The sequence below is a fragment of the Balaenoptera physalus genome (genome assembly GCF_965194825.1).
Source record: "Balaenoptera physalus genome assembly, chromosome: 21".
Lineage (NCBI taxonomy): Eukaryota > Metazoa > Chordata > Mammalia > Artiodactyla > Balaenopteridae > Balaenoptera > Balaenoptera physalus.
In genome coordinates, this window is record NC_138902.1 from 34,081,049 (window position 1) to 34,093,345 (window position 12,297).

The following is a 12,297-nucleotide window of genomic DNA, read 5'->3' on the forward strand; positions in this document are numbered from 1 at the left end:
AATGACAGACCCCTAAGAAGCGTCTGATTTTCAATGCTAAGTGACCATAACGAGCTGTGTCTTCACGAGCTCAGAGGATTTGTCCCCAAAGAGGCAGTAACGGAATTCTCACGCCAAGGCTGACGCACGCCCTGTCTGTTCTCTCCTAGGTGCCCCAGGATGAGTGGGGAGGGTACCCCACTGGGGGCAAAGACGAGGAGATTCCCTGCAGGAGGATGAGGAGCGGGAGTTACATCAAAGCCATGGGTGACGAGGAAAGCGGGGAGTCGGACTCCAGCCCCAAAATGTCCCCCAAGTTGGCCCTCCGGCCGGAGCCCCTGCTCAAGTCCATCGGACAGAGGCCGCTGGGAGACCTCCAAACGTAAGCCCCCCGTGCGCCTCCCTCACCCCAGCCCAGGGCTCTTCTCACACTAACCGCGGCCACTTGTCAAAAAACCCTAGAAAAAGTCCTGGGTTGAAAATATTACACTCAATGGCCATCAATTTTCAAATCCTTAAAAAAAAAAAAAATCAGACCTTCGGTTATTTACTCATTGCATAGTAATTAAGGAAATACACTTGGGCAGTTTCTATGTCAAATATTAATTTTCAAGCACCTATCATAGCCGATGACCAATCCGTGTCTTCTCAGATCCTTCCAGCTATTTATCAGGAGCACATTTGTGTGAGTGTGTGAGTGTGTGTGTGTGTGTGTGTGTGTGTGTGAAAACCACAATGGGGAATTTTTTGTTTACTGTAACTTTACAAGTGCACATGTAGGCAACAAATTTTTTGCAGGGTAGAGGCAGGAACTGGATTAATTTTACAAATATCATAGCATATGCTTTATATATTTGTCCAAAAATACATCAGGGTTTTTTTTGTTTTTTCTTTAATTGAAGTATAGGTGACTTACAATGCGGTGCCAGTCTCTGCTGTACAGCAAAGTGGCTCAGTTATACACACATAGACATTCTTTTTTGATATTCTTTTCCATTATGTTTTATCCCAGGAGACTGGTTATAGTTCCCTGTGCTCTACAGTAGGACCTTGTTGTTTATCCAGTTTATATATACTAGTTGTATCTGCTAATCCCAAACTCCCACTCCATCCCTCTCCCTCCCCCTTGGCAATCCTTGGCAACCACAAGTCTGATCTCTATATCTGTTAGTCTGTTTCTGTTTCACAGATAGCTTCATTTGTGCCGTATTTTAGATTCCACATGTAAGTGATATCATATGGTATTTGTCTTTCTCTGACTTACTTCACGTAGTACGATAGTCTCTAGGTCCATCCATGTTGCTATAAATGGCATTATTTCATTCTTTTTTATGGCTCAGTAGTATTCCATTGTATATATGTACCACATCTTCTTTATCCACTCATCTGTTGATGGACATTTAGGTTGTTCCCATGTTTTGGCTATTGTGAATAGTGCTGCAATAAACATAGGGGTGCATGCAAAGACGCATTGTTGATAAATTTAACTAATTTCCAAAATATAAACAGAGGAAACTAGGAACTCAGCTATTCATTTGAACTATGAAAATATGACTGTAATTCTTAGCAGTCACCTTGTGTGTTTTTGGTCCTTCCAGCTAAGTCTGGATGTTAAGTGCAAAGAACTGTCTGCTTTTCCCACCACGAGCTGTGGCTTCTCTGGTGTGAAGGTTCAACAAGAGGGTGAAACAGCAGCTCAGTGCTTTGCCAGTGTTGCATCCAGAGTTGTTCTTGTGACGTAGTGAGAGGATGGGGCTGTGACCAGGGTGTCACCTTTGTGTCATCCCCCACCCGTGCCCCGTGCACATGGCGACATGTGAAACAATGGTGTGATTTCTCCTGATAAATCCAGTCATCCGTTAAATGTTACCTCACAGGATGAAAAATTAAAATTTTGAATTGAACCGTATCCTACATTTGACAAACGTGAACGGTACCTTGATGACCTCGTTCACTTAAATCCCTCAACAATTGTGTTGGGGATGCCAGGCAGGAACAGGTGAGGCAGGCGGCGACGTCTGTCTCCTTCCTTACGGGTCCCCTAAGGTAAGGCGCTGTCTTACACAGAGAAGGTGGTCAGGGGAGGTTTGTGAATCAGTGCCCGGGAGCCAAGCCAGAGGCTCTCCCTGTGGAGCTCACAGAGGGAAAACCGGGAGGGGGGCGTGTAAGCAAAGAAAGCAAACCGTTGGAAGAGGTTGTCAGTGGAAGGTTGTGCTGGGAACTTAAGAAGTGAGGGGTTAGGGGTGGGGAGCCAAAGGCATCACCTGACCCAGGCACCCAGCCGTCGAGGGCTGGACCAGGCATCAGTCTCCCCAGCTTGATTTGGGGGTGCCTGACAACACATCTGAGAACTCTGGGTTATCTGAAAACCCCATGTCCCTGGGCAGCAGCTGTGCTTAGCAGGTCTTGGGGTTCTGATCCGCTGGCTAGGGCCACCGACTTAACTCCTCATTTTAAAAGTTCGTGATTCATTTCATGATTGTGCACATTGAAAGCAAACCATGAAAAAGAAATAAAAGCAAGCAGTGTTTGAACTGCGAGCAGGGATCAGGCCATTTAAGACTTACGCACTTCGTTTTCCTATTGACAAGGTCCCTCCTCCCTGCCTGCTGACCCCAGACTGGTCGTGCTCCCTGGACCCCTGTCCCCAGCCCTTGACCTCTCCCCGCGGGACCACGATTCCCTTCTTCTTCAGCCGTCAGCGCCTGCCTCTCATCCCTCCCCGCATCTGTACCAGGCGCCAATGCTGACGATGTTCAGAAGATGTTGTTAGGAGTTTACATTTGTAAAACCCACATCATTACCCAACATCGTAAAAATTCCCCCAGAAACCCAAGAGAGTGATGGAGAGGCAAGACCACCGGACAGCGTAACCGTTCACCATCCACCTGTGGAAATGGAGCTGGGGGTTCATCCACAGAGGCTTCTAACCCCAGCACACCCACTGCACTTCATAGCTCGGGAAGCTTGGGGGGAAATGAATAGAATATGCTGCCTAACACCTGCTGCTGTTCTCAGCTCACTTACGTCTACGTTGGCCTTGCAAACACTGCCCACTCTGTCTGCAGAGATAAGCCCTCGGTCGGGCCCTTCTTCCCGTTATTCTGTATTTATCACTCCATTCATCCCTCCGACACGTGCCAGGCACTGTGCTAAATTCTCCCTACACATGTGTGAATTATTCTTTTCCCCCAAATCTGACACTGCAGTGGAGATGTGAAGGGGAGGGGGCAGCTCCCTGTGACATGTCCAGACGACACCGTGCCCTGCAGGACTCCTCTGCTAATTTGCAAAGTCCGTGAAACTCCCATAACAAGTTGCTCTTTGTGTTAACATATGAAATTTCTCTTTAAAATATGTTACTGGGAGGTATATCAAGTAAGTTGTTATTATTGCCTGTTAGGATCTTAGCACATCTTAGAATTTTATAGGTTTCGATATAATTTCACTTATTTCCGTCCTAAATGGCATCATGAAAACTCAACTCTTTACCCAGGGAAATAAAAAGTGTGCCCATTTTATGGAACAGAACCCTGAGTCAGAGGAACAAGGTACTGAAGGCCGCATAAGGGACCAGGGGTTTGAAATGAAAAGTTCTTTTAATCCCACGTCCAAGGAAAGTATTTCACCCAAATAGCAGGATCGTGTACCTGGGGACCAGCATGATCTCTGAGGGAAAGGAAGTGGTAGTTGTAAAGCTGTGTTTAAAATATGACTGAAAGCCATCAGATTTAACAGTGCACTGAATGTTTTCCCTCTGACACCACAGAACTTCACCAGCAGGAGCTGACTGACAGAAGGGTTTAAGAGTCAAGTGATAAACATAAGAATTAGTGTCTGCCAACCTCCTTTAGGTTTTATTCTCAGTATGCACAATTAATTCTATTCACATTCATAATGGTATTTAAGAATGCAGATAAAATAGCCAGATGAACCTAGTAATTATACTTTAGTTTTAATTTGTTGGATTGATGGATTTATGTTCTTATCGTTGAATTATCATATGGGCACACTGAAACCTTAGGAATTTTACGAGCCTCCCAAGTCACAGTAAACACCGGTATAAAATGGACTTTCCCAGCAGACCTTCTTCAATCTGCCCGGCTGAGACCTGAAAGGAGATTGGGTGTTTAGTTGCCTGTTACCAGCCCTTTTGAGCCATATAATATAAAACCCCTTCTGTGAAGGCCGCATGTACTCGAAATGCTTGACCTCTGGGAACAGTGATTCTGTTGAACACTGTCTTGTCTTCCTGCTGTTAAACCGAGAAAAAAGTCAGTCTTCTCATTAATAATTGAGTGCATGTCCTTATTACACATATAAGGATTTTCTCTTTCACCTTGCTGTGTTCTCTATAGAGTGCAAGGAGACAGAAAGTTTTTTCACTCTCGAAAGAAAAATGAAACAAAAACAGACACGCAAAGACCTGTCACAGCTGTCTTACTGCTCAGAATTCTCAACAGTTGTGTTGACTGATCAGGAAAATCAGACCCCCAGGCCGGGGACAGACCCTGTCTCTCTGTGGGTCAGACCCTGCCCATAGGCAGACACCATTCAGAATTATTTTAAATGAAGTGCAAATTTCAAGATGCTACTGAATCTAATTTACTGGATTTTTAAATTAACTTATGTATTAGTATCTGGAGAATTCACTTTTTATAATTATGAAAGGTAGACCAACTAACTTAATTTGGGGGCTTTGGGATATATTTTTCTGCTTAGTTGAATTGAGAAGTCAAAGCTCTAATAATTGTGAACATCTCTGAGTCATTCTCTCAAGAAGGTAGCATTTTAAATGTATAGAGAAAGGAGAGCTTATTTTAAGAACTACTTCATATGTAAAGATAAACTCAGGTGGGTTACAGATATAAGCATAAGAATCATATTTGTATGTGTGAGTATATACAGGTATGTGTGTGTGTGTGTGTATATATATACACATGTGTGTATACATGTATGTGTATATACATGTGTATGTATATGTATATGTGTATATATATACATGAATGTGTGTATATGAATATTTTACAATCTTGGGTTGGAGAAGGCATATCCAAACCTTATTCCACAGTGAGAAACTACAAGACATTGACAGATTTTAATTCATAAAACTAAAAACGTATTCATGGTAAAAGCCAACAAACAAATCAACAAACTAAAAGTACTGTCACCAAAGTAAAACAATCATAAAAACCTGGGAAAATGTTCCATAATACAGGTGACACATTTTCATACTCTTAATACAAAGAGATGCCTTACAAATCAGTAAGGAAAAGGTGAGCACTGTAGCAATAAAAATGGACAAAGGCCAGAAAAGGCTGTTTACGGCACTTCCCTGGTGGCGCAGTAGTTAAGAATCCGCCTGCCGATGCAGGGGACACGGATTCGAGCCCTGGTCTGGGAAGATCCCACATGCTGCGGAGCAACTAAGCCCGTGTGCCACAACTACTGAGCCTGCGCTCTAGAGCCTGTGAGCCACAACTACTGAGCCCGGGTGCCACAACTACTGAAACCTGCGCACCTAGAGCCCGTGCTCCTCAACAAGAGAAGCCACCGCAATGAGAAGCCCGCGCACCGCAACTAGAGAAAGCCCACGCACAGCAACGAAGACCCAATGCAGCCAGAAATAAATTAATTTAATTTAATTTTTTTAAAAGACTGTTTACATACCTTATCAGTAATTGAAACTTTTAGAGAGTGTTTTAGCATTCCACTTAAAACTAAAAATCTAAAATCCTATTCTAAAGAAATTGCTGTAAAGCATGCAAATATGTGCAAAAATGTAGTGATGTGCACAATTTCATTGTATATCACTGTAAGAAATTGTAAATTGCCTACATGCCCATCAGTAGGCCTTGGGTCCCACTTGGGACAATCTAGCCTCTGGATACACCTGTAAGCAGTGACACAAGTAAAATGTTGTTCATTGCAACATCATCAGTAATAGCAAAAGTTTAAAACCATCCAAAGTTCACCACTATAGTGCTGATTGAATAATAGATATACAAGTATTAAAATAGTAGAATATTATTAATAGAATATACTAGAAGATTAGGCAGCTATAAAAAATGAGGAAGATTTCTATGTACCGATTTGGAGTGATCCAGGTTACATCACCTTTAAAAAGCAAAGCATAGGACATTATTATATAGCTGCCTCTTTTCTATAATAAAATGGGAAGATAAGATTAAAACTCATATCAGTTTATATTACATAAAGAAACAATAGAAGAATAAATAGAAACTAATAAAAATGTTTACCTCTAAGGAGTGAAGAGGAAGTAGGTGTAATAGGGTTGGGACCAGGACATCTCAATATGTCCCTTTTCTGTATATAGTGTTAACCTTCATTTATGCAAATGTGCCATCTATTCAGAAATAACAGAACTTAGAAGACACGATAAAAGAAAATAAAACCCACTCTCAAAAAACAGAGCAGCCAAGAGGAGATTTAGAGATAACCGATGATAGAACTATCAGAGAGAACCTAAAAATAACAAATTAATGCCAAAGGATCTAAGGGAAAACGTGGAGTACTTACATACACAGAAGGGAAGTTGGCAGAGAGAGAAAAATTAGAAGAAAGAGGCAGCTAGAAATACTACAGATGAAAATCATGGTGTTAGAAGTAAGGAGTTTTGCCGCTGAGCACCTCAGCAGACTCAGCATAACTGAGTGATAATCAGTGAGCTTGAAGATAGGTCCACAGAAATCACCAAACTGAAACGCAAAGAAAAAAATGTAAGAAATAAAAAGTGGAAACGAGCATTCAAGAACTGTGGGAAAATATCAAACTGTCCAACACGCCGGAATCCTGGAAGGAAAAGAGAAGGGGAAGCAGTCAATAGAAGAAACATTTGAAGACATAACACCCAAGAATTCATAAAAATAACAAAAGACATTAAATCACAGATTGAAGAATCTCAGAAAATCTCAAGAAAGATAAGTACCAGAAACAAAACAAAAGCCACACGTATACACACACCATTTTCACACTACCAGAAACCAAGGATAAAGAGACGATCTTAAAGAAAGCTGGAGAAAAATTAAAGACACATTACATACAGCGGAACAAAAAATTTTCACAGACTTTTTGTCATAAAGTATTCAAGCCAGAAAATAATGAAGTAACCTTTAAAGTATTAAAAGAGAAACCTATTAACCCAGAATTATAGACTTAGAGAAAGTATCTTTCAAAAATGAAAGTGAAATAAAGACTTTTTCACAAAAACAAAAGCAGAGAAAAACATTGCCAACAGACCTGTACTAGGAGAAATATTAAAGGAAGTTCTTCAGGCACGAATATGGGATAATACGAGGACAGACAGACATCTGGGGCTGTGCAGAAAAGGACAGTTCCATATCTGCGTTGTGATGCTAGCTACAGGACCATGCGCCTGCCACCATGCCCAGAGCTGTGCGGAAAGGGAGGGATGCTGACAGTGGGCAACTGAACCAGAACTGGAAAACCCAGTCCTGCAAAATCAAAAACAGAAGGCGGTAAAATGGGGTGTGTGCAAGCAGCTCCTCTGTGGCGAGGCATAAACATTAATCCAGGACAGGAGGAGGGGAGAGCACTGCAGCCTCACCCCCTTTTTGCTGGTTCACATCAGGCAGCATAAGACATGCCCCTTGGCTGCTGGTTGGAGAGGAGATCGAATGAGTCACAGGAGAGAACCCCGGCTCGGAGGTGAGCGCCGGAGAAGAGGTGGGAAGATGGGCTCAGATGGTCCGTCTGAGACTGAATAGGAGGTAGGGACCAAGGGACAGGGATGGCACCTGGCGCTGTGCCCCTCAGGTCTCCACCCATAGGGAAAGCAATTCCACTGCAGGCTTTGCAGACTCGGCAGGCATCTGTCTGTGAAGGAGGGTGGACCCGCTCAGCACTGTGGCCTTTTTCTATCGCTATTCATGAATGTCACCAGGATCTCACCCTCACACCTCTTCATTTATTTTGATTGTTTCTCTAGTAAATACTCAGCTTTTGATTCTCAGACTGTGGAATCAGCTCTGTGTTGAGTTATTATTCTCTACTGTTTTCTTGTTTTCTAATTCAGTAATTATGCTCTTATTGTTAATTTTTTCTTTGTATTTCCTTAGATCTAATTTGTTATTTCTCTCATTCTTCAGCTGAATGCTTATTTAGTAGTGAAAGTGTTTAAGACTATGAATATTCCTGAGAGTGTACCTATACCTGCCTCACACATACCCTGATAGGTGAGGCTTTTGTTGTCACTACTTTCTGGATAGTCTGCAATTTTGTTTTGATTTTCACCTTGATCAAGGGTTTGAATGAATTAAATGAAGGAAAGATCAACTTACTAGGATAAATGTAGCCACTAGTAACTATTTTTCTTCCTTTTAATTACTTTTTGAAACTTAAGTATTGTGTAGAGTTTTTAATACTGACCACCTTTCCTTTCCAGCCCTTTGGGCAGGGAACTTGATTTTAGAGAAACAGATAAAATATTGTTCTTTTTTCCAATGTTTTCCCATTTCTCATTGTATGAGCTCTCGATTCCCCCAAAAGTCGTCATTCCTGATGACTCTCACAGCTGCATACTCATTTACTCACTCTTCAATCTACCACAGAGCTACTTTTGGCCTTTTTGCTCCCATTCATCTAAGTGTGACATGTGCTTTCCTGCACAGAGCTGAGGACGTTTCCTCAGTTCACCTCATGCTGAACTGCCAGAGTTCGGATAGCATAATGGACAAAGAATTTGTCACACTTGAACAGTGAAGAGTGTTGAAAGCAATCACTCTTTAAACACAAGTCACTGTCTTTACCTCTGTGGACTTCAAACGTCTAACAGTGACACACAGGTGGATCAGCTGAGCACTTGTGAGAGGTCAGACAGGACTTTCTGTTAATAAACCAGAAGCCAGTGGCTGTCAAAGCACTGACTGTTTCCAGAGAATGCACTGAATAAAGAGATTAGAGCAAAGAGAGGCAAATCTGTAAGATTTGGGTGCAAAATTAAATAAAATTAAGCCAAATAGTAAACCTGAAGCAGCAGTGACTTTTAATAAGTCACATTATATGCAATTCTCCCAAATGTAGTAAAGATGATTTATTCTGTGGAAATCATTGTCTTCCTTGGTGTATGATACTTAATATATGCATTCCCCATTTATTTGTTCATCCAGTAAGTAAGTGTATGTTAAGGGCTGGGTGTGTAAATAAGATATCAAGTAAATAAATGAATAAATGTACAGATTGCCAGGATATTAACTAGGCATCTAAAACTAAACAGTTAATTTTAAATGACACAAATCATTTTCACAGAGTTTTAAAAAGTGAGGTTTTGATGAACTAAACTGTTTTTGAAATAATCATTTTATCACGGTTAAAAGTGTTTTTAAAATCTCTTTTATTGCGAAATTTGGCAATATATATCCAAAAAAACACTTATGTTAATTCTTCCCAGAGCCTCCAGTGAGAACTCAGTCTGGCTGGAGCCTTGGTGTCCGTCTGTGATACTGTGAGCAGAGAACTCGGTCATGCTGGGCCAGACTGTGACCTACAGTTCTGATGTGAGCTAACCCTTGAGTGTTGCCTTAAGCCAGTGAATTTATGGTAATGTGTGACGCAGTGTATTAGTCAGGGTTCTCCAGAAACATAAGGTGTGTGTGTGTGTGTGTGTGTGTAGACAGACAGAGACAGAGAGATTAACTGTAAGGAACTGGCTCCTGTGATTTTGCAGGCTGGCAAGTCCAAGTTCTGCAGGGCAGCCTGGCAGGCTAGAGGCCCAAGGAAGAATTTAGGCTGTAGCTCGAGTCTGAAGACAGTCTGGAGGCACAATTTCTCTTCCCAAGGAGGTCAGTCTTTCCTCTTAAGACTTTCAACTGATTAGACGAGGCCCACCCATATAATGGAGGGCAATCTGCTTACTCAAAGTCCACCAATTTAAATATTAATTGCAGCTAAAAAAAAAAATGTATACCATCACAGCACTATCTAGAATACTGTTTGACCAAATATCTGGGTCCCACAGTGTAGCCAAGTTGATACATAAAATGAACCATCAGACACAACAGTGGAAAACTAATACAGGAAGTCACTAGGGAATTCCCTGGCACTCCAGTGGTTAGGACTTCACGATTTCACTGCCATTGGACCAGGTTCAATCCCTGGTAAGGGAACTAAGATCCTGAAAACCAGTGGCACAGCCAAAAAAATAAAATAGGAAGGCACTAAAATATTAGTAATGGTTATCTTTGGGTGGTGGACTCGTAGCTGAATTTTATTTTTTTTAATATTTTAAAACTTTTTCCAAAAGCATATATTAATGTTAAAATAAGAAAAGATATTGAAAATCAGTTGTATTGTCTTCTAAGCGCCCTCGTAACCTGTAATTACTGTCTCTCCAATAATAACACTGCATTTAAAATGAATTTTCCTTGTGTTGTAAAGTTACAGTAGTAATAAATTTATGCTCAGTGACTTTATTAGACTTTTCAGCTGCAAGTGGAATTATAATTTTATGTGGATTTTAAAGCCATAAAATGAAATTTATTCCCAGTAGTATTCCCACATTTTGTGTCTCCAAGGCTCATGTTACATGAGACTTACAGAAAGAGATGCTGGTGGAGAGATGTGTGTCATTGGGAGTAGTTGCAGCTTGGTGTTGTCACCAGGGAACCTCTTCCTTGATGGAGTGAAAGGGATGAGCATTTGAGGGTTACTTACCTGGAGTCTCTCTAAAATCACTTCTAAGTCCAACACCACAAGGAGTACTTGGAAAAGGAGCCTCCAACATCCCCCTGGTCCAGACAGTCAAGGGCTTTCCCGGGACAGATGCCCCTCCCAGCGTCGGGCCCCCTCCCAATATCGGGTGACTTTCAACTATTGCAGAGTTCCCATACTGAGAGTTTTCCATCTGTCATTTTCCTGCACATTTGATGTCATAATTCTTCTTTTTTATCTTCTGTGTTTTACTCTACTTCTTGATTAAATTATGACCTCTTCGAATGACAATGTACACTCATTTCTTTTTATTATCCCTGTAATTGTCATCCAGTGAATGTTCAACAAACATTGCTAGCTGACTGGGACCCCATTTATGATCTCTTTGTGGTACAGTTACACTCTTATTTTTATTTCAAATGGAGGTACATGTAGTGATTATCTCCTATCACAACAGGATAGTAGATTCTACTATTGATTCCTACGTTTGTACAGTGAGTATCAAATAGTTATTAAATTCAGCATTTGTCATTAAACATTGCAATAGTAAAAGAACTCTTTCTTCTTAAGTAGCATGTACCTCTTATTTTATACAGTGGTAGGTAATCACATATTTAAGCTATAAAATCAAGAGTCAGAAAATATAATGGAGTGAGAAAAATAGAAATACATATTTAACTGCTGCAGTGGTATTTAATCTCAGGTGCTAATAGGGAAAATACTGGAACAAAGGCAGTTATTGCAGGGTAGAACAGAATGTGTTCTCCCCACATGCCGCATCCTCTGCACACACCAGCTGACATGGAATTTATTTATTTGATATGGTCTCCGTTACCAGACTTCCCTCTAAGTCTCCTGAGAGCACAGAACACGTCTGCGTTATCCTGACACAGAGTAGATGCTTAATAATATTTGATGGATGGAATTGCTTATAAGGAAGTTTTAGCTGGGGCCAATTATGTGTGGTTATTAGAGGTAATTTCTACTGTAACTTTGTGTCCCACTCATCTCCTTTGTGAGGCTAATAATTCTCTTAAAAAGTTGTTCCTGAAGGTCACACAGAGCCACTGAAGATTTCAAGGAGGCTAGCAGATTTCTATTCTAGAGAGATCGGTCTGTCTGGGTGGACACAATTAGGTGTCGATCAGGAAATCCAGATGACTTGTCAGGGGCTGCCTTAGTGATGGCAGTGGGAGTGGAGAAAATGTGTGGGGAGGTACGCATGTTAGGGACAGAGCCGGACACAGGAGCAGGCACAGGCGAACCCCCAAGGCTGCGACTTGGGCGGGGCTGGGGGTGTGATTCAGTGAGAGGGGGAGACCGGCAGGAGGAGCAGACATCGGGAAGGTGCTGAGTCTAGCCTGGACACATTGAGTCTACAGTGGCGGAGAGGAGTGGCCCCCGCAGTCCTGGTGACCAGGTGAGAGACCTGACCTCCCAGACCCGGTGCTGCCTACCTGCCGACTGCCCACTCTCTCTGCCTTCTGGGCCTGGTGGAGGGGTGGGCACGGTGGGGACATGTCAGAAAGACACAGACTAACCTGAAGGAGCCCCAGTGGCCAAAACTAGGACAGTTTGAGCCACAGAAGAAAAAAGTATTGGATTCTCATCCACAAAAGAAGCGCCCAT

The 12,297-nt window shown here is 41.9% G+C and overlaps 1 protein-coding gene across 9 annotated transcripts in view; it reads left to right on the plus strand.

The window, feature by feature from the left end:
• Positions 1 to 12,297, plus strand: part of DLGAP2 (DLG associated protein 2) — a 736,824-nt gene that overhangs the window by 648,737 nt on the left and 75,790 nt on the right. For all 9 annotated transcript variants that reach the window (XM_082443969.1, XM_082443964.1, XM_082443966.1 and 6 more), the window contains one exon: positions 150 to 361. In XM_082443969.1, coding sequence (XP_082300095.1) covers positions 150 to 361 — 212 coding nt within the window. The remainder of the gene's footprint in view (positions 1 to 149; positions 362 to 12,297) is intronic.